The 27,156-nt window shown below is 37.3% G+C and overlaps 1 protein-coding gene across 13 annotated transcripts in view; it reads left to right on the top strand.

Annotated features, from left to right (window-relative positions):
* ARHGAP29 (Rho GTPase activating protein 29) overlaps positions 1 to 27,156 on the top strand; it is an 83,110-nt gene that overhangs the window by 46,717 nt on the left and 9,237 nt on the right. For 9 of the 13 annotated variants that reach the window (XM_036347950.1, XM_036347947.1, XM_036347941.1 and 6 more), the window contains 14 exons: positions 659 to 707; positions 1,594 to 1,731; positions 2,611 to 2,675; positions 3,141 to 3,251; positions 3,347 to 3,427; positions 4,105 to 4,293; positions 5,188 to 5,325; positions 17,149 to 17,306; positions 19,788 to 19,927; positions 20,200 to 20,304; positions 22,607 to 22,705; positions 24,093 to 24,232; positions 24,495 to 24,683; positions 24,957 to 25,094. In XM_036347950.1, coding sequence (XP_036203843.1) covers positions 659 to 707; positions 1,594 to 1,731; positions 2,611 to 2,675; positions 3,141 to 3,251; positions 3,347 to 3,427; positions 4,105 to 4,293; positions 5,188 to 5,325; positions 17,149 to 17,306; positions 19,788 to 19,927; positions 20,200 to 20,304; positions 22,607 to 22,705; positions 24,093 to 24,232; positions 24,495 to 24,683; positions 24,957 to 25,094 — 1,740 coding nt within the window. Of the gene's footprint in view, positions 1 to 658; positions 720 to 1,593; positions 1,732 to 2,610; positions 2,676 to 3,140; positions 3,252 to 3,346; positions 3,428 to 4,104; positions 4,294 to 5,187; positions 5,326 to 17,148; positions 17,307 to 19,787; positions 19,928 to 20,199; positions 20,305 to 22,606; positions 22,706 to 24,092; positions 24,233 to 24,494; positions 24,684 to 24,956; positions 25,095 to 27,156 lie in introns of those variants that run through there. The other 4 variants (XM_036347944.1, XM_036347945.1, XM_036347951.1 and 1 more) reach the window with 4 other exon arrangements.

Here is a 27,156-nt window from a genome sequence, read left to right as displayed (position 1 = left end):
CGGTTAGGGGTAATCAGACAGGCAGGTGAGCAGTTAGGGGCAATCAGGCAGGCAGGCAGGAAGAGTGGTTAGGGGCAATCAGGCAGGCAGGTGAGCAGTTAGGGGCAATTGGGCAGGCAGGCAGAGGGATTAGGGGCAATCAGGCAGGCAGGCCAGCAGTTAAGAGCCAGAGGTTAAGAGCCAGCGGTCCCAGATTGTGAGAGGGTGCAAGCCAGGCTGAGGGACCCTCCCGTGCACAAATTTTATGCACTGGGCCTCTAGTCATATAATAAAATGGTAAAAGGGCTGGAAGAGATAGGTCTTTGTCTTCTGTTTAGATAGCAGTCTACTTAAATTGCTTATATAACTTCCTGACTAATATTTTTGAGATCTGCAGAATTTAATGTTTTAAATGGATTCATTAACATTAACTAATGCTGTTAGTAAACAATAAGGTTATTTATTCTTAGACCTTGAGAACTACTGTTGTAAAAAGCTATACAATTCTTATAAAATGTTTTGACATTTGAACAGAGTTCTCAGGACCTTTGAGTTCTAAATACTTGAAATACTTTAGCAGGAATTATGTCAGAGTAACAAATTAGAGTAAAAAAATTCTGAAGCAAAAATGTGTTACCTTCTGCTCTAATCTTAAATTTGTTTTCTTCCATGTTGTAAGTCTTTTGAAAATGTTTCTGTGGAATCAGTGGACTCATCCAATGAAAAAGGTAATGCTTAAGGTACTTTAAACCTTTGTTGAACTGTTTTCAGTTAAATTCAATAAATGTTTTGAATTTTAATAAATGTTTTTGATCTCTTCCTGCTTAGTAACCTAATATGTATACTGACATGTAAAGTTTTACATATTAAACTTAAGGAAAAAAACCTGCTGGAGTAGATACTATGATGATAGATACTGATCAAGAATTACTGGGCTGTCCCTAGCTGGTTTGGCTCAGTGGGTAGAGCGTCGGCCTGCAGACTGAAGGGTCCTGGGTTTGATTCCAGTCAAGGGCACATCCCTGGGTTGCAGGCTCGACCCCCAGTAGGGGTTGTGCAGGAGGCAGCCTATCTACGATTCTCATCATTGATATTTCTATCTCTCTTTCACCCCTCCCTTCCTCTCTAAAATCAATAAAAATATATCTAAAAAATAAAGAATTATTGGGCTGGTAACTTGATGTATAATAGAAATACACATTAAGATCAAGAATAAATTTTAATTTAAGTTTAAACTGTGACTTTAATTCTAAATTGATTACTTGTATTTTTTTAAAACTTTTTTATTTTTATTGATTTCAGAGAGGAAGGGAGAGGGAGAGAAAGAGAAAAACTTCAATGATGAGAGAGAGAATCATCAATTGGCTGCCTCCTGCACACCCCCTACTGGGGATCGAGCCCACAACCCTGGCATGTGCCTTGACCAGGATCCAACCCGGGACCCTTCAGTCCGCAGGCCGATGCTCTATCCACTGAGCCAAACCAGCCAGGGCATGTTACTTGTATTTTTTAAACCTGTTTTCATTGAAGAGCACGTTAGAATTTGAATGTTTCTTTGTTTACAATTACAGGCTCATATTTAATATGTGCTTATCTTAATATTTTTGTTTTCAGTACATTTTTCTCCTGCAGAACTAGACAGCATGCTGTTAAAGAACACTGACTCTGTAGAACTGGCTTTGTCATATGCGAAAACATGGTCAAAATATACCAAGAACATAGTGTCATGGGTTGAAAAAAAGCTTAACTTGGGTAAGTGGTCCTTTGGGGCATCTGATTAAATTTGGAGTGTAAGAACTAAATTGTTTGCAATTCATTTGCTACAGACTATGAGTAATATGATTCCAAATTAGTAGCTGTTTCATTGTAGTAAATAAAATCATTGTCAGTTTTCTCTTCTTGAAATAAGAAAGACTTTTCCTACAATAAATGTACTTACCAAACATTACTGCAGGGCAACCACTACATCTCAGGACACAAAAGACAAATAGTATACTGTGTTTGCCTTTAAGAAATTTATACTTTTGTGGGTAAAAGAAATGCAATTATCAATACAATATGGCAAAAGGAGATAAAACCAACAATAGATGTATGAACAGAAGGCAGTGGAAACATATAAGGAGCACCTTAATAGCTAATATTTTCCCAGTGTTTATGGTTGACAAAATGCTTTTACATCCATTATTTTATTTAGTCCTTACCAAAACCCTGTGAAATAGGCAGTATAAGAATTGTTATCCTCATTTTACAGCTGAGACAAACAAGATAGGCAATTTGCTTAAAGTTAAGAGTGCAGATTTGCCTAAGATCACGTAATAGTAACTGGAATAGTATGCTAGAATTTACCCAAAACCTGTGAGAATGCCCTTCAGAATCACCTGATTAGTCTTATAAAAGGACAATATACAGGTGTAGGTCCCATTCCCCAGAGAGTTAAGGTCTAAGCAAGTGAGTTTGAAGGTTTCCCAGTCAATTTTGACAAACACTTCGGATGAAGAATCACAGCATCATATCATGATGTGAACTATTATTTCTGATCACTTTTTAATTGGGGAATCACAAAAATTTTGGAGTGTGGGAGGGGATAAATAATTTTTAAAAATCTTCTGATGCTTTCTTTGACCTTTTCAGAATTGGAGTCCTCTAGAAATATTGTTAAGTTGGCAGAGGCAACTAGAACTAACTTTGGACTACAGGTAAGTTTTCAGTGAACTACTAGGGTTCTATACCAAGAGATTATGGTAGCTCATAGTCTCTTGATATAGAAGAGATTATTCAGATGAGCTCCTCCTGATAGTGCCTTGCAAAATCAGAAAATGTCATAGTTCATATAGGAAAGAACTTAAATGGTAAACTTTTTGTTAACAGAATAAAATCCTTTTAAATTGACTTGGATACTCATTATGAAAAAAAAAAACACCTAGGAAATTCACAATTTTATACGAATGTTATCTTAGCTACTAATTTTGCTAGTTTTATAATTAATTATCATTAATTTTCTTCAATATTTTTCCCATAGTCATATTTACAACTAGATATTTTTCTTTAAAATAAAGTCTACACTTAAAATTTCTCTTTTTGAAGAATAGTGGGGTGGGGGAGGGTCTGGAGCACTAGTGCAATTCCTATTGGAAAAATTACTTTCCATTTTTAAATTCTAGGAGTTTATGCCACTGCAGTCTCTGTTTACCAATGCTCTTCTTAATGATATAGAGAGCAGTCACCTTTTACAGCAAACAATTGCAGCTCTCCAAGCCAACAAATTTGTGCAGGTAAAAATTTATATCTACAATACACATATTTAAAAATAACAGCATACCTTTAGAAAACAGCTTTTTTTCTTTCTTTTTAAAAAATACCTTGACAGCCTCTACTTGGGAGAAAAAATGAAATGGAAAAACAAAGGAAAGAAATGAAAGAACTTTGGAAACAGGAACAAAATAAAATGGTTAGTATTTTACTAAATGGCATTTTATCTACCTATTTGTGAATATTTAAATCATCTATAGTAGCCCACCTGGTGTGGCTCAGTGGTTGAGTGTCCACCCATGAACCAGGAGGTCACTGTTCAATTCCTGGTCAGGGCACCTGCCCAAATTGTGGGCTTGATCTCCAGTAGGGGTTGTGCAGAAGGCAGCCAATCAATGATTCTCATCATTGATGTTTCTATCTCTTCCTTTTAAATATGTATTTTTAAATCAAATAAAAACATATTTAAAAAATCATCTGCAGTATACAAGCAACACCCTGAGAAGGTGCATATCTTACTGTATAGTTTTTCTGAGTTCTGTATTAACTGTCTTGCTGAATATGCTAAAGAAACCTATAACTTCGGGTTTCTTTCTTATTCTCTATTTATTTTTATTTATTTTTTTAAAACTATATTTTATTGATTTTTTACAGAGAGGAAGGGAGAGAGATAGAGAGTTAGAAACATCGATGAGAGAGAAACATCGATCAGCTGCCTCCTGCACATCTCCCACTGGGGATGTGCCCGCAACCCAGGTACATGCCCTTGACCGGAATCGAACCTGGGACCCCTCAGTCCACAGACCGACGCTCTATCCACTGAGCCAAACCGGTTTCGGCTTATTCTCTATTTAATACTCTTTTTTTTCTGTATAGCTTGAAACAGAAACTGCTCTTAAAAAGGCAAAATTGTTATGCATACAACGTCAAGATGAGTATGAAAAAGCAAAATCTTCCATGTTTCGTGCAGAAGAGGAGCATCAGTGTGCAAGCGGTGGATTAGTGAAAAATCTTAATAAGCAGCTAGAAAAAAAGCGAAGACTAGAAGAGGAGGCTCTTCAAAAAGTAATAATTTTTGTTGTTATTTGCAAGTTGAATTAGCAATAATCTGTTAAAGCTTTGGTTTTCAAACTTCAGCATGCATCAGGATCACCTGAAAGACTTCTTAAAAAGACTGCTAGGCCTCACTCCCAGAGTTTCTGATTCAGTGGGTCTAGACTCAAGTTTGCCTCAGACAACTTGCATTTGTAATAAAGTGTCCAGGTGATGCTGCTACTGGTGGGATCCACACTTTGAAAACCACTCTGCTAAAAGACTTTTGCTTATCTTTTGAATTTTGGGGTTTGTTTGTGAAAGAAGTATCTTAGAGAAAGCAGTAGTTTAATATTTTTAACATGATTCTTTATGAATGTATATGTGTATTAATCTCAATACCTGATAAGGCTAGGCTGAAGCTTTGTCTTTATGAAATATAATTTGATAAATTCTGTAAGAAGATTATATAGACAGTGGTAAATGTAAGTAGAAAAGGCTGTTAAGTAGAATTGGACATTTATTTTATAGGCAAACAATATACTAATTGTAAATTGTACTTGACTATTCATTGATATTAAGTTCCCTTGAATCACTGACCAAAACAAATTATCTTTAAAAAGATGCTATTTAAAACATAAAATACCAGAATTTTATACATAAAGGCTTTTAATTATTATTATTATTATTATTTAAATTTAAATTTAAATTTAAATTTAAATTTATCTTTGTTGTTGAATGTATTACAGATGTTCCCTTTGTTTTGTTATTTTTTTCCCATTGACCCTCTCTTCTCTGCACCCGCCCCTCCCAAGCCTTCGCCATACTATTATCTGTTATTTAAACTGAGCTTTCCTGCGGTAGTATTTGTTTTAAAATATAGATTCTGAGGATTAGTGTTATTTTTTTTCTGTGTTACTCCTGAAGGTAGAAGAAGCAAATGAACTCTATAAAGTTTGTATGACAAATGTTGAAGAAAGACGAAATGATGTAGAAAATACTAAGAGAGAAATTTTGGCACAACTCCGGAAACTTGTTTTCCAGTGTGATCTTACCCTTAAAGCTGTAAGTAATTTCTTCAGTACTTTGACGGCAGGAGGGGGAAAAATTACCTGCAGAAGGGAGAGAGAGATGCTTGATGTGTCATGATAAAATTAAATCCAATGATTCTTATGGGATTTAATGTCTACAATTAATGGAACATTTAGAGTTTTAAAATTGGCTAAGTTTTTAATAGCGGTTTGAGTTACATTTTTTAATCTGGTTCCCCATACCCTCACCTCATGAGTAGATGATTTGTTTAATTAAAACTGATGTCTGAGACTTTGAAATTGCCTTTATGCCACTGTTTATTTTAGCTTGGTTGACAAAATGGATTTGACCCCTGAAACTTCTATCACACTGTGAGGTGTGTTTTTCAAAAATTGAGTAAAATAAATATTAAAATTGAGCCCAGTGATTTATTTGAAAACAAAATAATCCTGCCCTTAAGTGTTTTCGTTTGCCTCTTTAAACTTGTTTTTGTAAAAAAAAAAATGTTAAAAAACCCACCTTTTTTGGGGGGTTGTACATTTTACAAATTTTCTCATATGCATAAATTTGTATAACCACCCCCTGTGACAATTAGGATTCAGAACAGTTCCACCACTTTAGAAAATTTCCTCATACTGCCTCTTTGTAGTCAAATTCTCCACTCACCCCTAACCCTAGGCAAATACTGATATGTCCTCCATCTTTGTAGTTTGGTCTTTTCCAGAGTTTTGTATAAATGGAATCATTAGTATGTTACCTTTGGAGACTACCTTCTTGTACTCAACATAATACCTTTGAGATTCATCAATGTTATGCATGTATTAATAGTTCATATCTTCTTATTTCAAAGTAGTATTCCATTATATGAATGTGTATCCATTCACCAATTGGACATTTGTGTTGTTTCCAGTTTGGAGTGATTATGAATAGAGCTACTATGAATATTTGTTTATAGGTTTTTGTGTTAATGTAAGTTTTCATATTTCTAGGGTAAATACCTAAGAGTGAGATTACTGAGTGGTCTGATAAATGTCTGTTTCACTTTATAAGAAATTGCCAAAATGGTTTCCAGGGAAGCCATAATATTTTTCATTCTAACTAGTAATGTATGAGAGTTTTAGTTATTCTGTACCCGTAACTACATTTATTAGTTGTTTTTATATTTCAGCTGTTCTAATAAGTGTGTAGAGGTAGCTGTTTTTTAACTTGTGTTTCCATTATGACTAATGATATTGAGCATCTTTTCAAGGGCTTATATGCAATCTGTATTTTAACTGTGTTTTAAAAATTAAGTTGTTTTCTTAATGTTGAGCTTGCATATAGTATCTTAAAGTCTCCTCTTTATTCTTTTGGCAGTATCTTTTATAGAGCAAAATATTGGTGGAATCTAATTTATCAGTTTCTTCTTTCATGTGTCATGCTTTGGTATCACCTCATCCAAGGTCACAAAGATTTCTGTATTTTCTACTAAAAGCTTGATATATGATCCATTTTTAGTTAATTTTTTATCTAAGGTGTGAAGTGTAAGTTGAGGTTTGCTTTTTTGCATATGGATGTTTTATTAAAATTATATCCAGCAGATTTTAATTGGAGGTGACTGAATGCTGACTTGTAGTGGTCAGTGTTGTTGAAAGATGGGGACATGCTATGCTACACAGGGCCGCAGGAGAAATACCAGGTATGGTCAAGCAGGGTGGGAGTGAGGGGAAAGCTGAATACAGACCCTTAATTGAAGGTTCCAAGGAAAAGGCAATATAAGGCAGGTTAAGCAATATAGGATTGGCTATTTTGAATAATTCTAGTGGGCTTTAAGGTATAGGGATGGTCTCCAGTTGTTTGATATCAGGCCCTGGGATGATATATGGCATGGGAAAATACTGCTCTGGTGAGTGAGAGATGATGAGGTAGTTGGAATTGCATATGAAAGATGTGCTCCCAGGCTAAGAATTGGCTAGCCCTTGGAGGAGCAGTCACTCCCCTGCCAGCAAGCTTTTTGAAATGTCAAAATAATGTCATAAAATAAAGAACATGATTAATACAGGTGTCAACTTGTTCTAATACCATTTGTTGAAAACATTGTGTCATCTCCATTGAATTGACTTTGCATCATTGTCAGAAATCAGCTGACCACATTTTTGTAGGTCTTCTGGAGTCTCTATTTTGTTTCATGGATGAGTGTGTCTGACCTTTTGCCAAAAACCTCCTGTGTTGATTACTGTTGTTTCATAGCAAGTCTTAAGATCAGGTAGTGTGTTATCCAACTTTATTCTTTTTCAGAATTGTTTTGAGCATTTAAGAGCCTTTGACGTCTGTTTTCTGGAAGAGATTGTGTAGAACTGGTGTTTCTTTAAATGTTTGGTGGCAAAAAAAAAATGTTTGGCATTCCCTGGTGAAAGCATTTGGGCTTTGCGTTTTCATTTTCAGACAATTTTTTCTGTATATTCAGTTTCTTTGGTATATGCCTAATTGATTTAATTATTTATTTTTGGTTGAATTTTTGGTAGTTTGTAGCTTTCATGGAACTGGTCTCATTCATCTAAGTTGTCAAATTTGTGTGCATGGAGTTGTTCATAGTATTCTCTTACCCTTTTAATGTTTGTGGTGATATTCTCTTTCAATCCTGGTAATTTGCGCCTTCTTTCTCTCTCTTTGGTTAGCCTGGCTAGAGGTTTATAAATGTTCTTTTCAAAGAAACAGCTTTTGATTTCATTAGTTTTTCTTTTTTTGTTTTTTAAATGTATTTCTGCTTGATTTGGGTTTATTTTGATTTTTTTAAATTTTTTTCTAAAGTTTACTTTATTTTTTGCATCATCATTTATCCCCCCTATATCCTTCTCTACCTCCACCCACTATCCTACCTGCCCTTACAATCACCACACTGATGCTTTTTTAAAAAATTATTTAAAGGTGGAAGCTTAGATTGTTCATCTAGACCTCCCTGCTTTTTAAACACACGTATTTAATGATTTAAATTTCCCTCTAAGCACTGCTTTTCTACATCTCACAAATTTTGAATTATATGTTTTTATTTTTGTGCAGTTAAGAATGTTTTTTAATTTCCCTTGAGACTTTATCTTTGACCTATAGAAGTTTATTGTTTAATTTCCTTTCCTAGCTATCTTTCAGATACTGATTTCTAGTTTAATTCTGTTATGGTGGGAAGAATACTGAGTATGAGTTCAGTTCTTTTAAATTTGTCATGGTTTGTTTTATGATTCTGTCTTGGTGAATGTTCCAAGTGTGCACTTGATGAAAACAATGTTTATTTTGCTGTTTTTGGCTGGAGAGTTCCATAAATGTCAATAAATTCCTGTCGGTTTATTGTGTTATTTATTTCTTCTGTGCCCTTGATTTACTTCTATGAATTGCTGAGAAAGGAGTTTTAAAGTTTTTTGAAATATTGCATATTTTTAGTTCTACCCATTTTTGCTTTATATATTTTGAAACTCTGTTAGATACTTACACATTAATAACTTATATACTAGTATTCTTGGTGAATTGATTCTTTTAACCTTATGAAATATTTTTTTATCCTGGTAATTTTCCTTCCATTTTAGTGTACTTTATTTTAATATTGATATGGCTATTTCAGTTTTCTCGTGCCTTATTTTTAGCATGGTTTATCTTTTTCCATTTTTTTATTTTTAACTTGATCATTATATTTAAAGTAAATTCCTTATATATCATATATCATATAGTTGCCTTGACTTTTTTATTTTATTTTATTTATTTTTTATATATTTTATTGACTTTTTTATAGAGGGGAAGGGAGAGGGATAGAAAGTTAGAAACATCAATGAAAGAGAAACATCGATCAGCTGCCTCCTGCACATCTCCTACTGGGGATGTGCCCGCAACCAAGTTACATGCCCTTGACCTGAATCGAACCTGGGACCTTTCAGTCCACAGGCTGATGCTCTATCCACTGAGCCAAACCAGTTAGGGCTATTTTATTTTTAAAGAATAGTTTATTGATTTTTAGAGAGAGAGGAAGAGAGAGGGAGTGATATCGATGTGAGAGGGAAACATCCATCGATTGCCTCCTCATGCCACCTACCAGAGATTGATTCCGAAACCCGGGCTTCTGCTATGACCTGGAATCAAACTGGTAATCTTTTGGTACATGGGACAACACCCAAACAACTGAACCACACTGGCTGGGGCTGTCTTGACTTTTTAAAAATCTATTTTGACAAATCTCTTTTTAAGAGAGTGTTTAGACAATTTATATTTAATTGTAATTATATTTTAAGATTTAGGTCTATGTCATTACTGGTTTTCTGTGTATATCTTATAAGTACCGCGCGCTAACCGATTGAGCCACTGGATCTCCTTCTGTGTATATCTTATGTTTCCCTTTATTTGCCTTTAGCTGCTTATTTTAATTTACTTAACTTACATTTTTATCTATTTAATTTTCTTAATATAGGGATCAGCTAAAGTAGGTTTACAGTTTTGAATATGTAAGTTTATTTTATTTATTTATTATTGTATGATTTATATGTACTATGTAGACCTACTTTTGCCCAATCCTGTATAGATTTAATCTATTTTATTCTCTATTATAATTATACTAGAGGCCCGGTGCACAAAAATTTGTGCACCGGGGGGGGGGCGGGGTGGGTCCCTCAGCCCGGCCTGTGCCCTCTCGCAGTCTGGGACCCCTCGGGAGATAACGACCTGCTGGCTTAGGCCTGCTCCCGGGTGGCAGAGGGCAGGCCCAATCCCTAGGTGCAGCCCCTGGTCGGGCTCAGAGCAGGGCCGATTGGGGGGTTGGGCCGCCGCCCCCTGTCACACTCAAGGCAGGGTCTATGGGGAGGTTGCGGCACCACCCCGTCACGCACAGAGCAGGGTCCATCAGGGGGTTGGGGAGCTCCCCCCTGTCACTCACAGAGCAGGGCCGATAGGGGAGTTGGGGCACCGCCCCCTGTCACACACAGAGCAGGGCGGATCAGGGGGTTGGGGCGCCGCCACTGTCACACTCAGGGCAGGGCCGATGGGGAGGTTATGGCTCTACCCCGTCACACACAGAGCAGGGCCCGTTGCGGGGAGGGTTGGGGCGCCGCACCCTGTCACACACAGAGCAGGGCCGATCAGGGGGTTGGGGCGCCGCACCCTGTCACACAGAGAGCCGCAGGGCGATCAGGGGGTTGGGGAGCTCCCCCCTATCAGGCACAGAGCAGGGCTGAGCAGGGGGTTGGGGTGCCTTCCCCTGTCACGAACAGAGCAGGGCCGATAGGGAGGTTGTGGCCCCGCCCCCTGTCACACACAGAGCTGCAGGGTGATCAGGGGGTTTGGGCGCTGCCTCCTGTCATGCTGATCCCGGTGCCGGGAGGCCTCGTGGCTCCGCTGATCCCAGTGCTGGGAAGCATATTACCCTTTTACTATATAGGATAGAGGCCTGGTGCACGGGTTGGGGCCGGCTGGTTTGCCCTGAAGGGTGTCCTGGATCATGGTGGGGGTCCCGCTTCGGTGCCTGGCCAGCCTGGATGAGGGGCTGATGGCTGTTTGCAGCTGGTCACACCCCCTTCAGGGTGGGGGTCCCCACTGGGGTGCCTGGCCAGTCTGGGTGAGAGGCAAGGGCTGTTTTCAGGCTGGGGGGTGACTGAAGCTCCCAGCTGCTCCTTTTTTCTTTTTTTTTTTATTCTGGGCCAGCTTTAGCTCTGAGGCTTGGCTCCAGCTCTGAGGCCTCGGTTGCTGAAAGCAGGTATCTGGTTTGTTTGGGTTCTATAATCGAAACACTGTTTCAACTCCAGCTCTGAGATCCCGGCTGGCTGAAAGCAGGTTTCTGGGGTTTTGTTTAGCTTCTATATTTGTAACAATGTTTCAAACTGCAAGCTCAGAGGCCGGCAGCGGCAGGCGGGGAACGTTGGCTTCCTCAGTCACTGAAGCAAGCAATCCTCCTGTTCGCTTCAAGCTGCCTGGCTGCCAGCCACCATCTTGGCTGGCAGTTAATTTGCATATCACCCTGATTAGCCATTGGGAAGGGTAACGGAGGTACGGCTAATTACCATGTTTCTCTTTTATTAGATAGGATTTTAATTTATATAATATTCTTTTTTTTAAATATATTTTATTGATTTTTTACAGAGAGGAAGGGAGAGGGATAGAGAGTCAGAAACATCGATGAGAGAGAAACATCAATCAGCTGCCTCCCGCACTCCCCCTACTGGGGATGTGCCCGCAACCAAGGTACATGCCCTTGACCAGAATCTAACCTGGGACCCTTGAGTCCGCAGGCCGACGCTCTATCCACTGAGCCAAACCGGTTAGGTCTATCTAATGTTCTTATCCACCTTTTAATTTATCTGTTATCTGCATTTTATTTATTTGTTGTTTCTTTTTTACTGTATTTCTTTGTATAGTTTTTTTTTAATGGTTGCACAAAGGATATACAGGGTGGGGCAAAAGTAGGTTTATAGTTGTGAGTACACAAAACACATAGTTTATTCTTGTCTTATTATTCATTAATTATTGTATTATTTTCCAAATGAATAATTGTAAACGTACTTTTATCCCACTCTGTAGTGTGTATATTCCTTTTGTAACCAGAATCTGTCTTTTGAAAAAGATTTCCCACGTTATTCATATGCATATTAACTTTTTTAAAGCACTTGTTTAGAGAGGTTATAAATAACTTGATCAAGGTCACCCAGCACACAAGTTGCAACAGCAGTTCTCAACCTGTGGGCCGAGACTCCTTTGGCGGTGGAACGACCCTTTCACAGGGGTTGCCTAAGACCATCCTGCATATCAGATATTTACATTACAATTCATAACAGTAGCAACATTACAGTTATGAAGTAGCAATGAAAATAATTTTATGGTTGGGTCACAACATGAAGAACTGTATTTAAAGGGCCAGAAGGTTGAGAACCACTGCAGAGCCTATGCTCTTAAATCCTGTGCTGTCTTGCTGAATTATTATTTAGTCTGGGTTGAGCAACTCCAAAATTAGTATGATGTTTATATTGAGCCAAAAAAAGTCTGTTTCCTGTGGAACTTTGAAGTCATACTATACTAATGTAACCCTTTTCCACAGACAACATTTTAAATATTTAAAGATAATTATCTTCCTTCTCTGTTTTTTTTTTCATATTAAATATCCCAAAATATGATTACTTTTTTCCCTATAATATGGTTTTAAATTCTCCCATGAGCTGCAATCTTGTTTGTCTACATTCCTCTTAAAAATGATGCTACTTGGTAATACAATTATGATTTTCTTTAATTTGATGTTATGTGAACAAGAAAGAGGTTGACTAATTTTGTATGTAATACATCTGTATTTATAAATGCCTACTAGTTATGTAAAAGAAAGGTAAAACAGATACCTGCTCTCAAGGAGTTTAGAATTAACATATACTGAAAAATTGGAAAGCAATATATATCAATGTATGAAGTAAACTTTAAAGTTCAAGTTCCCTAAACTTGAACAAATTCCCAAACTCATGAAAATCACTACAATATGTAATGTATAAGGACAGTTTATATAGAGGTTCTGTATGTGTATTTGTGAATAAAATTTCTTATTGTTTAGGTTTTTTAAACCAATTTAACCAATCAGTGTTACTTGTTCTGAATGGCATTATTCACATTTATTTATTTAATTTTATTGTTTAGGCATTATTCACATTTAAATATAAGCAAATACTAAATCCAACAACATTTCTTGATTATAGATATTATCTTCTAGGTAAAAACTGTGACTTTCTCCGATGTAAGTTTTCTTCTCTTCCATCAAAAAAATTGATATTTTTGGTGACTTATTTTTCAACACCACCTCCCAAATTGTTTTTAAAAATATATGTTTCCATTCTAGGATATATCATTGCATATATATTGCAGAAAAAACAAAATCATTTGAGATATAAAGATGATAGACAATCAGGTTCATTCACTATATTAAGGAACATACACAATCAGATTCATATCCCAGAAAAATGGTTATATTATGGTCATTAAGGATTATGTTTGAATATTCAAAATTGTCTTGAATTTTAAAGCATTGAAGTATGTGGGATGTAGATCATAATTAGTTTCTAAGTGAGAGGAAGGAGAAGTGTGCAAGATAGTCACTAAAGACCTAATCAAATCATTGGGCTTTGAAGAATGGGAAAAATTAGAACAAGAGTGTTTTGGGTTTTTTTTTAGAACGTTCAAGAAAACTATCATTTAAAAAAATTGTAGATATGAAATATATTGAACAAAAATTAATTTTTATATTATTGCTCATTTAAGTGGGAGAAATTTTTCCCCTTGATTTGATTAGGTCCCATTGATTTGAAATTATGGAAAATTGTAGTTCATCAGCTGTCAGAAAAATTTACAGTAATTCTTGTGCCCACGTAGTAATAAAAATTAGATGTAGATGACAAAAGCTGGGCATAGAATTGGAAGTCCTGTGTGCTTGAGTGAGCAATACCAGAAAACATACAAAATTACAATATGACCTGGACTAATAACACTTCCTATTACTCTTTATTTGCTCATTTCCCCAAATGTGGACACTGCTAACTATTGGGAACCTAGAAGAAAGGGACTAAGTCCCTGAATCAGAAAACGCAGTGAGGGACAAAAAGGTCTAAAGGGGCATGATGGTTTTTTAGGTGCCTGTGGGCCACTTCAGTTAAGATGCCTATCAAGTCCTGGAGGAACTCCCACCTGGAGACCTCACTTTAGCATTTCTGTTAAGTATGGGAGAAGGCTGAATAATTTAGGGAAGATATATTTAAGATTGGGCTACCTATATATATTATTGCTTAAGTCTTTTATTATTAACTAGGGCCCAGTGCACGAATTCATGCACCTTGAAAGGAACTGTGGCCCGCGAGGCTGCGGTAGGCACAGGGATGGGTCTTGGCCCATCCTCCACACCCTTGCCCGGTCCCTCCTGCTGTAGCCCCTGGTCCCCTCTCTGCTGGCAGCCCCGCTCCTGCCACCACCACTCCCACGCGCTGACGACGCCAGCTCCACTCGCATCAACTGACGGCATGGAGCGATTGGGGCTGGTGCCAGAAGTGGGTGCGAGCGGGGCTGGCACTGTCAGCAGGTGTGAGTGGTGGCTGCTGCCCCGATCACCCCTCAGGAGCAGGGGGAGATAGAGAAGTCCTCAGAGGTGATTGGGGCCGGCAGCCACCATTTGCACCCGCTGACAGCTCCAAGCGATCGGGACTGGTGCCAGGTGCAAGTGGAGGCTCCAGTGCCGGCAGCAGGTGTGAGCGCTGGGTGGGACTGTGGCGCGTGGGAGCAAAGAATTTTCAGTAACCACCAGAGGCTCACCCCGATGACAGCGACTGGCGCCCTCCTTGGTCTGGTGCCCCCACTCATCTGATCCATCATCCCACCGCGGCCGATACCTGCCATGTTCCGCACTCTGCTGCCTGCTATGTTCTGCATGCGCCCGCTGGTGGTCAGCGCACATCATAGCGACCGGTTGTTCAGTTGTTCCACTGTTTGGTCTATTTGCATATTAGGGTTTTATATATGTAGATTCTCAGAGACATTCAGCAGGTGAATTGGTTATACCAGTCTATTCATTTGGCTTTTCAAATTATTGGTGTTTTTAACTAGATTCATAGAATTTTATTAAAAGTATTAAAAATGTATAGTTACTTTTAGGATCAAGAAAGTAAGTCCAGTTTACCATTAAATGGAGATTTTCCTGATCATAGCTAGTTGCTGAACTTAAGCTTTTCCATTTGTAGTTTGAATTTCCTTTGTTCTTTGAAAAATTTAGGGCACAAATAAGCTGTTCTGTTAGGTGCACTTTTCAAATCCTATTTGTGATGAGTTTTAGTTATCTTTGAGGAATGCCTGTCTACCTTGGAAAAGACTTAGAGGCTAATCATAAGTTCAACATATCATTTGGTATATCCAGAGCATGAAGAGGAAACATGACAGTCTTTGAAATAACATTAAGCCAATGAAATTTGGCATTCATTCACAGTCCCCACTCAGGAGACAGAGTGGCATTTAAAAATACGTCATATCAGTTGCATTTATATTTTTCTTTTTTGTTCCCCTTTTTTTAAAAAAGTGTCTTTATTGTTGAAAGTATTATAAATGTTCCCCATTCCCCGCCCCCCCCCCCCCATGCCCCCTTCCACCAGTTCTACTCTACTCCAGGCCTTTACCCCACCCTATTGTCTGTATCCATGGGTTATGGGTATATGCATATAAGTTCTTTGGTTAAACTCTTGGTTAATCTCTACCTGTCCCCCTTACCCCTTTGAGATCCTTAGTCTGTGCCATGCTTCGATGCCTCTGGAGTTTATTTTCTTCATTAGATTCTACGTATAAGTGAGATCATATGATACTTGTCTTTCTTTGACTGGCTTATTTTACTTAGCATAATGCACTCCAGGTCCCCACAGGCTGTCTCAAAGGGTAGGAGACCCTTTTTTACAGCTGCGTAGTATTCCATCGTGTAAATGTACTACACCTTTTTTTATCCATTCATCTACTGATGGGCACTGGGCTGTTTCCTTTTTATTGAATTTATTGGGGTGACACTGGTTAGTAAAATTATCCAGGTTTCAGGTGCACAATTCCACAGCACAACATCTATTGTGTGTTCACCACCCCAAGCCCAGCCTCCTTCCGTCACTGTCCCCCGTATACCCTCCTTTACCTCCTTCCACCCGACTCCCAGCAGTCAGCACACTGAGTTTTTTCTCTTTTTTTCTTTTTTTGCTCAATCCCTCCACCACTCCCCAACCCTCCAACAGCTGTCCAGACTCTTTTAATGTGTTTTAGATGACTGCCCTCCTTTTTGCCCCCACCTTTTCAATATGCTTCAGTCATATTGACCTTTCATCTGTTTCTTGAGTGCAACAAGCTCTTTCCCACTAATTCTTGCCCTTGGGTCTTTTGTCTGGATTGATGTTCTCCCTGAAGCTTTTCATTCATTCTTATGTCCGTTCTCAGTTCAAATGCTATATCCTCAGAAAGGCCAGTACTAACCTACCATGTCAGAAGTAACCTTCCATAAACATGTATCTGGTCATATTCCATAACTTGACAGTCTTACATAATATTATTAGTTGTTTTCACTACCAGAAATTATCTTATTTACTTAATCCGCTCTCTCTGTTTGACACCAGTCTGAGGAGAACTTAAACTCAGTGAGGAGTGGGGTTTCATCTGTTTGCTATAATATACCCAAAGCCTAGGGTTTTGTGAACATTAAATTAGTTAATTCATGCATTAAAGTAGTGAAGTTCTCAGAATGGATCTGGCATATTAGAAGCTCTGTCAGTTGTTATATTGTTGTTGTTATTGTTACGTTAAGTGGTAGCACTGATAACATATTTACACATTTGCAGAAACTCAGTGGAATAATGTATTTTGAGTAGCGTGCATTCAAAATAATACCTAATTATAAAAATGTAGTACTCTAGGATACATTATACATATAAAGCATTTCTATTTTTATAGGATTGAAAAATGAATATCAAAATAATAGTGCTCTGATTAGAATTTCCCCCCACATTTTCATGTAAGAGTTGAGACAATTGTGAACAGATCATTTGAGTACAGAGCTGGGGATCCTCAAAAATACATTTACCTCCCAAAACTGTGAACCAGAAGGGATACGGAGTTGTGTTTTTGAACTTTTTGGTTTAAGCCAATTTTACTGGAAATGATTGCTCCTAGATATTGGATTAAAACTTATATTTTCTGAATCTAGACCTTGCATAACGTCAGGCAACATAGTATGCTTATGATGATATTCAATGTTGTTTACTTCACTTTATTCCTTTTCCTTGGTGTTGTCACTTGAAGTAAATGTATCTTTACATAGCATTCTGTATATCATGTTATTTTGACTTTTGTCTTTATCTGTGATCATAGGTAACAGTTAACCTCTTCCAAATGCAACAACTACAGGCTGCCTCCCTCGCAAACAGTTTACAGTCTCTCTGTGATAGTGCCAAACTTTATGACCCAGGCCAAGAGTATAGTGAATTTGTCAGGGCCACGAATTCGACTGAAGAAGAAAAAGTTGATGGGTAAGTGTGAATGTACAGCTAAATTTTTTTCAAGAGATAAAATATTTATTGCTAAGTTCCTATTCTGGTATAAAGTGGTATCTTATTAAAGTAATATTGGCAGAATTGACTTTACTTTTTTCTGAATTTTTAAATATTACTTAAGATGTAACTCATTTAAGAGTAAAAAAGCTTTCTATTTGACCCAGAGCTCAGATCTTTAAGATTTAGGAATCTTTTGAGAATGACAAGTCATGGTTATACCTATTTTGAATGAATAGTATGCAGATTTAACCTTCATTTTCCACAGAGGTTATACTAGAAAAGTTGAACCATGACATGAATTGACTTTGCTTTTGCTACTCTTTTTTTTTTTTCAATTTTTTTTTAATTAAATCTTTATTGTTCAGATTATTACATTTGTTCCTCTTTTTTTCCCCCCATAACTCCCCTCCTCCCAGTTCCCACCCCACCCTCCGCCCTCACTCCCCACCCACTGTCCTCATCCATAGGTGCACGATTTTTGTCCAGTCTCTTCCCGCATCTCCCACACCCCTTTCCCCCCCAGGAATAGTCAGTCCATTCCCTTTCTATGTCCCTGATTCTATTTGTAATCAACAGTTCATTCTGTTCATCAGATTATTTATTCACTTGATCTTAGATTCACTTGTTGATAGATGCATATTTGTTGTTCATAATTTGTATCTTTACCTTTTTCTTCCTCTTCCTCTTCTTAAAGGATACCTTTCAGCATTTCATATAATCCTGGTTTGGTGGTGATGAACTCCTTTAGCTTTTCCTTATCTGTGAAGACCTTTATCTGACCTTCAGTTCTGAATGATAGCTTTGCTGGATAAAGTAATCTTGGTTGTAGGTTCTTGGTATTCATCACTTTGAATATTTCTTGCCACTCCCTTCTGGCCTGCAAAGTTTCTGTTGAGAAATCAGCTGACAGTCGTATGGGTATTCCCTTGTAGGTAAATGAGTTTCTTTCTCTTGCTGTTTTTAAGATTCTCTCTTTATCTTTTGCTCTTGGCATTTTAATGATGATGTATCTTGGTGTGGTCCTCTTTGGATTCCTTTTGTTTGGGGTTCTCCGCGCTTCTTGGACCTGTAAGTCCATTTCTTTCACCAGGTGGGGGAAGTTTTCTGTCATTATTTCTTCAAATAGGTTTTCAATATCTTGGTCTCTCTCATCTTCTGGCACCCCTATAATTCTGATGTTGGTACGCTTGAAGCTGTCCCAGAGGCTCCTTACACTATCCTCGCATTTTTGGATTCTTTTTTCATTTTGCTTTTCCGGTTGGGTGTTTTTTGCTTCCTCGCATTTCAAATCATTGACTTGATTCTTGCGCTCCTCTGGTCTGCTGTCGGGAGTCTGTATAATATTCGTTATTTCAGTCCGTGTATGCTTAATTTCTAGTTGGTTCCCCAATATAAGATCGAGGGTCTTATTAGTTTTCTTGTAGATCTCATTAAGTTTATCGGCGGCTTCTAAACAGTTCTTGAGAGACCTTAAAAGTGTGGTTCTGAACTCTATATCTTCCATTGACAATTTTGTCCTGTTTCTTTGTCTCCGCATTTTGTTATGCTTCCTTGGTGCACCCCCTAGTGGTCTTTGTTCGCAGTCTTATAGTTAAATCTTGATTGTTGTAGTTAATTCCAGGGAGGGTTTGACCTCCAGGCCAAGTGGCTATGAGAATCAGCTGTGTCAGCAGTGAGAGAACTTCTGTCCTCTAGGGAGGTGCTAATCTGGCGTTTGCCTGAGGCTATCCAGCAAATGCCTGTGTGCAGGGCTTGGGCGGGGCGGGTCGCACAGGATCAACAGGGTGGGCCTGAGAGAGCAGTTATGGCGGCTCTCAGTCCTGTCCCCAGGGGCTCTGCCTCTCTGAGTCCCAGCACCCGCTGCAAAGCTCGGAGAGAAAGCTGCACTCGCTCTGACCGAAGCCAGACAGTCCCGCTGCTCCCGTTTGAGTCTGGGTCCCTAAAGACTCGCCCGGATCTGGAGCTCAGAGTCTGGGACTCCCTCCCGATTGAAAACGCCAACCGCGCCCTCCGCCGCCAGCCCGCTCCGCGCACTCCGCACCTCAGAATTTGACTTCAGCACTGTGCCTCCTCTGAGTGTCCGTATGCGTTTCTCTTTCCTCCTAGTTGTAGGACTTCCACTCAGCCAGCGTTCCTGTGGTTCTGGGTGATGTCCCTTCCGTTTTTTGGTTTCACTTTTGAAGTAGTTGTTCAGAGCAGCAAACTCCGGCGTTAACCTATGCCGCCATCTTGGTTCTCCTGCTTTTGCTACTCTTTGCTATATTTCAGTTATAATAATATAAATGATTAAGTTTTACTCATACCTTCTTTAGGAAGTCGAACCATATAATATGATTTGTTCTTAATATTTAGTTAAATTATTCTACATTCATTAAATTAACATTTTTCTGACAACAAAATAAACTAGGCTTATTATTAGTCATCCTCAGTGATGAATTTTATTTGGGTTTTTCTTAGGAATGTAATTAAGCAATTAACAAATAGTTCCCACTCTTCTGGATATGGACCTGCTGACTCTTTAGAGGACGTTGTGCGCCTTCCTGACAGTTCTAGTAAGATTGACGAGGACAGATGCTCCAACAGTGCCGATATCACAGGTAGGTATTCACATTAAAGACAGCACTAAGTTTATGAAATATAAAATTGTTTAAATGTGATTATTAAAAGGGTTGCAACCCTAGAATTTAAAAATCAGGCCTTGAATTGTAACTTTATGAAGCCTTATTCACAGTTTTAAACACTGGGCTTGTTTTAAAATTTATTATTGATTATGATTAAAGAAACTCGATTTATCTCATTTTATATGTCAGTATTTTGCCTTATGAACTATCTGCAGCCAAGTTTAACTTTAAATATTCTTTTCTTAAAGGTCCTTCTTTTATAAGGTCGTGGACATTTGGGATGTTCAGCGACTCTGAGAGCACTGGAGGAAGCAGTGAGTCTAGATCTTTGGATTCAGAATCTATAAGTCCAGGTATATGAGTATTTAACTCTAGCAGTGAAAACTCAGTAAAAGATTAAAATACTCCTTTTGAGAAATATTTTACAACTACTTATTTTTATAATGAATTATAGAGAGGTTTGTGTGTATGCAGTTAAAAGAAAAATAATAAAATAGAACATTATCAGTAAATTAGGTACCTATGTACACCTCCTTGATAACATTGCCCTATTCCACCAGAATAAAGCATCAAATGTTTTAGTATGTGTATCTAGTTGAGCCTTCCCCTCTTCAGAATGATACACAGATGGAATCATGCTGTTCTTTTTTTACTTCCATGTGTCTTTTTTTAATGTCCATATCGGTGTAAGTACCCATCTTTAATTTGTACTCTAATCTGGATAGTATTCTATTCTGTGAACATAACTATTATCTATCTTTTGGATTGTTTTATAGTTAATTGCTGTAATGGACATTATATTTAACACTAATTCTTATGCCTGTGATTGCTATTCTTATTAATTTTTTATAAATGTACTTTATAGTACTTTGATAATTTCATGCTCCTTAGAAAGGCAGAGAAAGTGTCTGAAAGCTCCTATTGTGGCTTCAAAGAGGATAACATGCTGTAAGTGATACTACAACCAGCAGGAGAAGGTAGCACTTGAACCCAGGAGATTTTTACTTTGGCATTTTTTCTTCTCCACTCCTCTACCAGAGACTGTTCCAGTTCTGTTCTTCCTGGCAACCTACCTTCCTTTAGGATCTTAGCACTGCATTAGATAATGTTATAGGATTTAATCACAGAGTCCAAGGCATTATTTTTTAGTGTTCTGCATATTATAGAAATTTTATTCATGTAAATAAATCTTTGAATTTAAGTTAGAAATAATTTCCATGCAGCCCTGTTATTTGTAGGCTTGCTTTATTTCCTTTAAAACTAGCTGTGTTCAGAGGGATACTCTGGAGATATGAGCCTAAATATTTAACCGAATATTTGTAATTAGCTTTATAAAAACAGTGTGGTTCCTCAGCAATCCCCAGAAATTAAGACCTGTTTTAGAGAAAACCCTAAATTATTTGGGATCCTATGAGATTTCATGTAAATTAGACAAAATTGTGGAAACTTGGTCACAAGGTAAATGGGTGAAGACCTGAGTATGCCGAGCCTAGGAAAGAGGAAACTTGGGGACAGGGCAGCTGTCCTTAAATATTGGACATGTAAAGGTGAGGAGTGCTTTTGTGTGCTCCTTTAGGGAGAAATATGGCCTAAGACGGGTTTATAGAGAGGCAGATTTCTGCTCAGTAATATAAGAGAGCCATTTTACAGTTAGAATAGTTCTAACAATGGAATATGCAACCTCATGATTTCTCAATCATTAGGGACACATTCAAAGCAAAAACTAGGTGACTACCTTTTAAGCATATTATGCAGAGGAATCTTTTGGGGAAGGTATTGTTTTAAATAATTTATAAAGCCCTTTCTAACTCTGAACCTTAGATAGTTAAGGCCGTGAGTTAAGTTAATTCTTAACTATAATCCTGTTTTAATAGCAGGGAGCAAATAAAAATAAACACCATTGCCTAGTTGGACTGCTTCTGAACCTGCTTTCATACACATAACTGTGTCCTTTGCGTACAGAACTTGCATCTTGGGATCTCAGTTCCCTGTCAGGAATCATTCTTCCTGATTCCTAGTCTCTTGTTACACTGTTCACATAAATATGACATTACTATTATATTGCTGAATTTAAAGATTTTTATGTATTTTACAAACTTTAGGTTACATTGTATACATTTATTTAGCACTTAACTCAATAAGCATTTAATGACAACTTTGCTATTGTGCCAACTACTCTGTCAGGTATTAGATATGATGTGAACAGAAAATACTTCCTGTCTTGTAGAGCGTACAATGTTTAACACTTACTATCAGAAATTGATAATTAAGGTCTCATTGGGATGAATGATTCTCAATTTTACATTTACCTGAAAATGTCAGTTTCGGTTCAATTTTCTTTGGTTCAACTTTCTTTTGAATAAGTATTAGAATTCCCTGTATCCAAAGTCTGAGAATGGAACACATTTTTTACATTGTAGCTAATAAATATTATGACTGTGTTATTCAAAAGATATTGTCATTTTGCCTTGGCCAGGTAGCTCAGTTGGTTAGAGTGTTGTCCTGATAAACCAGGGTTGCAGGTTTGAGCTCCGATCAGGGCACATACAAGAAGCAACCAGTTAAGTGGAACAACAACAAAAAGGATGTTGTCATTACCCATTTGTAAAATTCTACAGTGCATGGCCAGGTAATTGTATTCATAATTCCTTTTAGGAGATTTTCACCGAAAACTTCCACGAACTCCATCCAGTGGAACCATGTCTTCTGCAGATGACCTAGATGAAAGAGAGCCACCTTCCCCTTCAGAAGCTGGTATTGACACTCTGAATATCACTGAATCAAGCTCTCACTAAACCAATTAAATCAGTAGCACTGCATGATATTAGGACAGTACTATAATGTAAAGAATTACAGATGGTCCTCGGGTCATGTCGGACTCGACGTACGTCGTTTCGTGGTTACGTCGCCATCTCCCATTTATTTATTAAAAAAAAAGTTCCATCATTTCAACGTATGTACATATATGCTTTATGTTTTTTATTTATTTACCACAAGTAAAGGTCAGAAATTGTTATCTTTCTTTTAAATTATTTTTTTTACTGTTTCACTTTATTTCGCTGTGTATGTGCTCCATGTGAGTGACATAGGTGCTTATGTAGGTGGGTTCCGACTTACGGCGAAAATCGCGTTACATTGCGCCATAGGAACGGATCTTTGACGTAACCTGAGGACCTACTGTACTTTGCTGTGTATTAAACAAAAGGCATTATAAAGACTTAAATATATCAAATATATCCCAACAAATTATGTGCAAGTATGGGTTGATAATATATTAATCAATGTTACAAATACAAAAAGCAAAACTACTCAATCTGGAATGTATTAGCATGGTGCTAAAATAGGCTAGATATTTTGACCTTTCATAAACCTAATATAGTGCTTTAACTGTTAAAAGTATTGCCATGCATGAGAAATTCTGAAAAAGCCACTTCAGTAGAAATAGAGCAAGGAGTTAAGCAGGAAAGGTAAATAAGTATACTTTTTGAGGACACGGAAAGTTGTGGATGTTGAAGGATATAAAAGAAAAGTCTTTTTTTTTTTCCAAAAAAAAATAAGTCTTACCTTAATGACTTGAATTAGACTCATATAAATTAATTTTATATATTTGAAACCTCCAGATACCTGTTTTGGCATCATTTCCTAAAACAGTACAGAACATTTGACCTCTAGCAGGATATTCATATATTACTAGCTAGTATTAGCAATAATTTTATGATGATTTAAGAATAGCTTTATCTGTAATGGGAATATGACACAGTTACCTCATACAGCTAGTTTTCTTTGAAGTTTTTAAAAAAGGGGTATTTTATAAAAACTCTATGTAAATGCCACCTATATAAAACCCTTCCCAGCTTAATAAAGAGCATATTAATAACAGTGTTAACTTTCTGATTCTGCAAACATTATGCTGTACTATTTTAGAAGTACCTTACTGGTTTGGTGGTGATTTTTACTCATCGTTAAAATGTTTGATAAATGTGTGCCTCGTAAGAGATTTCTAAATTAGACCCTTTATTTTATAGACTCAAACTAATAGCTTTTTGTAACCTTTGAATGATTGCAAATTTTTCAAAATATTTTGTCTTATGAAAAAAAGTCACCTTACGATTTTTATATAATAATCTGTTTCTATTGCAAGGACCCAATTCACTTGGAACATATAAGAAAACATTGATGTCAAAGGCAGCTCTCACTCACAAGTTTCGCAAGTTGAGATCCCCCACGAAATGTAGGGATTGTGAAAGCATTGTAGTATTCCAAGGTGTTGAATGTGAAGAGGTAAGATCTTTCTGGAATTACATTAGCCCCTTAATGCTTTTTGTTTTATACTTTTAAAAATTAATTTTACTGATTAGGATTGCAATTAAATTGAACCACATGTACCTTCTACAATTTTATATTTCATTTTGCTATTAAATGTATTCCAAACACGTAAGTAATACCTTTTAGACTCATTTTTTTGTGTTACCACTCTACCTTTAGCTTGTCCAGTTGTGAATAGTTTTAAGATAAATTAACCAGTTTTAAATTATTTTCTTAGTGTCTCCTTGTTTGTCACCGAAAGTGTTTGGAAAATTTAGTCATCATTTGTGGTCATCAAAAACTTTTGGGGAAAATACATTTATTTGGAGCAGAATTCACACAAGTTGCAAAAAAAGAACCAGATGGCATTCCTTTTATACTTAAAGTATGTGCCACAGAGATTGAAAGTAGAGCCTTGTGTCTACAGGTATGTTGTAACTCTTGAAATGAAAATTTTTAAACAAATGCCCGTGTGATTTATTCTAATGATAACACTTTAAAGGAAAACAGTGCTCTTAATTTTTAATAAGAACTGATTTTATTCAGATTTATTTGGAAAATATTACCTTATTTAACACAAGTTTTTTTTTTCTGAAGTACTAATAAAAATTGAAGTGGGCACATCAAAGATATTTAAATGTCCACATTTAGCTTTTATTCTAAACAGAATTTTGCAATATTTTCCCTCTTTCTTCTTAAGGGAATTTATCGTGTATGTGGAAACAAAATAAAAACTGAAAAACTGTGTCAGGCTTTGGAAAATGGAATGCAGTTGGTAGACATTTCAGAATTTAGTGCACATGACATCTGTGACGTCTTGAAATTATACCTTCGACAGGTAAAGTCTACCCTTAAAACCTAACATTAACTGGAAAAGAGCAAAAATATGATTTGTATTTTGATGACTACATTTGCTACACATACGTTCATTGACATAGACCATATTAATATCTTTCTTAATATATACATTAAAGTATATATAAAATGTATGTACAGTTTACAGACCAATAGTAATAAAAACAAACAGTCATTTCCCATTACCTAGCTTAAGGAAATAGAACACCTACTATACCTTTTAAAAGGGTTCTTTGTGCCCCTCCCCATTGCAGTCTGTAACCCCACTCCAGTGGTTTTTCCTAGCCGTGTTAATAACTCCTTTCTTAAGTTTTAATACCTGTTGTGAATTCCTAAACAGTATATCATTAAGTTATAGAAAACTAAGCAGAAAGCATAAATCTAGCTGTGTAAGGAAAGACTATTACATTGTTATAAGAAGGGTCGATTCAGTAACAACAGTGTCTGGGTCATAGTCCAGCTTTACCTTCATTGACACAGTGTTTCAATGTAGCTGTGTGGGAGGTCAGTGGGCACCATCATGAGTGTATCCTAGAAGTTCACCACACTTGGGGTGTCAGCCAGGGCTATCCTATAAGCTGGGTTCTCTGGAAATTCAGCAGGAAGATGGTTGAGAAGTGGCCTACTTTGTATTTCCTCTTTCTGTGCTTATTGCAGTTTACAGGATTAGATCCAAAGAAAGCACTTATGTGGGGTGAAATAAGTGGCCTTTGTGGCTTCAAGGAGCAGCTCATGGAGGGGTTGCTGGAACAATCTGCACATTGTCATGAGAAGCCAAGTATTAAAAATGACCTGGGCCAAGCCCAGCAGCCCTCTGCCCTCTGGTCAAAATGAAGAGAGTTACAGAGAGCATAGTAACCACAGTCCTGAACATGTCCCTCTTCAGAGTTCTGCTGTCTGTCTGTCATCCTGGACCCTTTCGTCTCCACCCTCTTCTCTTTTGTGAGGTTGCACCTGTCTTCTGTGCTTTGTGTTGATCTATTCTGTTTTAGTCATGCCCATCCCTTGAGCAATAAGATTAAATATTTGAAACTTTATTTGTCTGTCTTTATTCTATTTTCTTGATGGGAATTGGAGAGTGTGGATGATGTGGAAGGATATAATATTTATTCTAAGCTGGAAGTTATTTTCTTCAGAATTTTGAAGGCATTTTTCTTGTTCTGTTTGGAGACTCGGATCCTTCTCATTCCTGAATATTTGTGTGTGTGGCCTGTTCTCTCTGAAAGCTTGTAGAGCAGCGGTTCTCAACCTGTGGGTCCAGACCCCTTTGGTAGTCAAACAACCCTTTCACAGGGTCGCCTAAGACCATCCTGCATATCAGATATTTACATTACGATTCATAACAGTAGCAACATGACAGTTATGAAGTAGCAACAAAAATAATTTTATGGTTGGGTCACAACATGAGGAACTGTATTTAAAGGGCCAGAAGGTTGAGAACCACTGTTGTAGAGCTTTCTTTTTCTCCCTATTCTAAAATATCACAATGGTATGCCTGGATGAGAGTGTATTTCATCTGTTTCAGGCACTCTGTGAAATATGTTATTCTGGTTATTTGTCCTTTAATTCTTAGGAGTTTTATATTATTGCCCACTTCTCCCCTCTGTTTTCTTTCTGGAACTTATATTTGGACATGTACTGCTTCTGTAGTTCCTTTTTTCTATTATTCTTTTTTTTTTTTAATACTTTCTACGATATTTCCGAAGCTTTTCATTCAGCCCTGCTGTAAACTATTTCATTTCTAAAGTCATGTTTTAATTTCTAAGAACTCTGGTTCTCTGTTTTTTATTATTATTATTAGATTCTTTCTTTTTAAGTGAATGCAGTATCTTACCCACTTCAGGATATTCATAACTTTTTTAAAAAAACATTCTTGCCTTGGCTGGGTAGCTCAGTTAGTTGGAGCATTGTCCTAATGTGCCAGGATTGAAGGTTCAATCTCTGGTGAGAGCATATGCAGGCATCAATCAATGAATATGTGGATGGGTGGAACAGCAAGTTGATGGTTCATGTCTCTCTCTTTCTCTCTCTCTCTATCTCTCAAA

Source organism: Myotis myotis, unplaced genomic scaffold (assembly GCF_014108235.1).
Source record: "Myotis myotis isolate mMyoMyo1 unplaced genomic scaffold, mMyoMyo1.p scaffold_m19_p_2, whole genome shotgun sequence".
Lineage (NCBI taxonomy): Eukaryota > Metazoa > Chordata > Mammalia > Chiroptera > Vespertilionidae > Myotis > Myotis myotis.
Note: the sequence above shows the minus strand (reverse complement) of the source record. Positions and strands in the feature narration are given on the sequence as shown.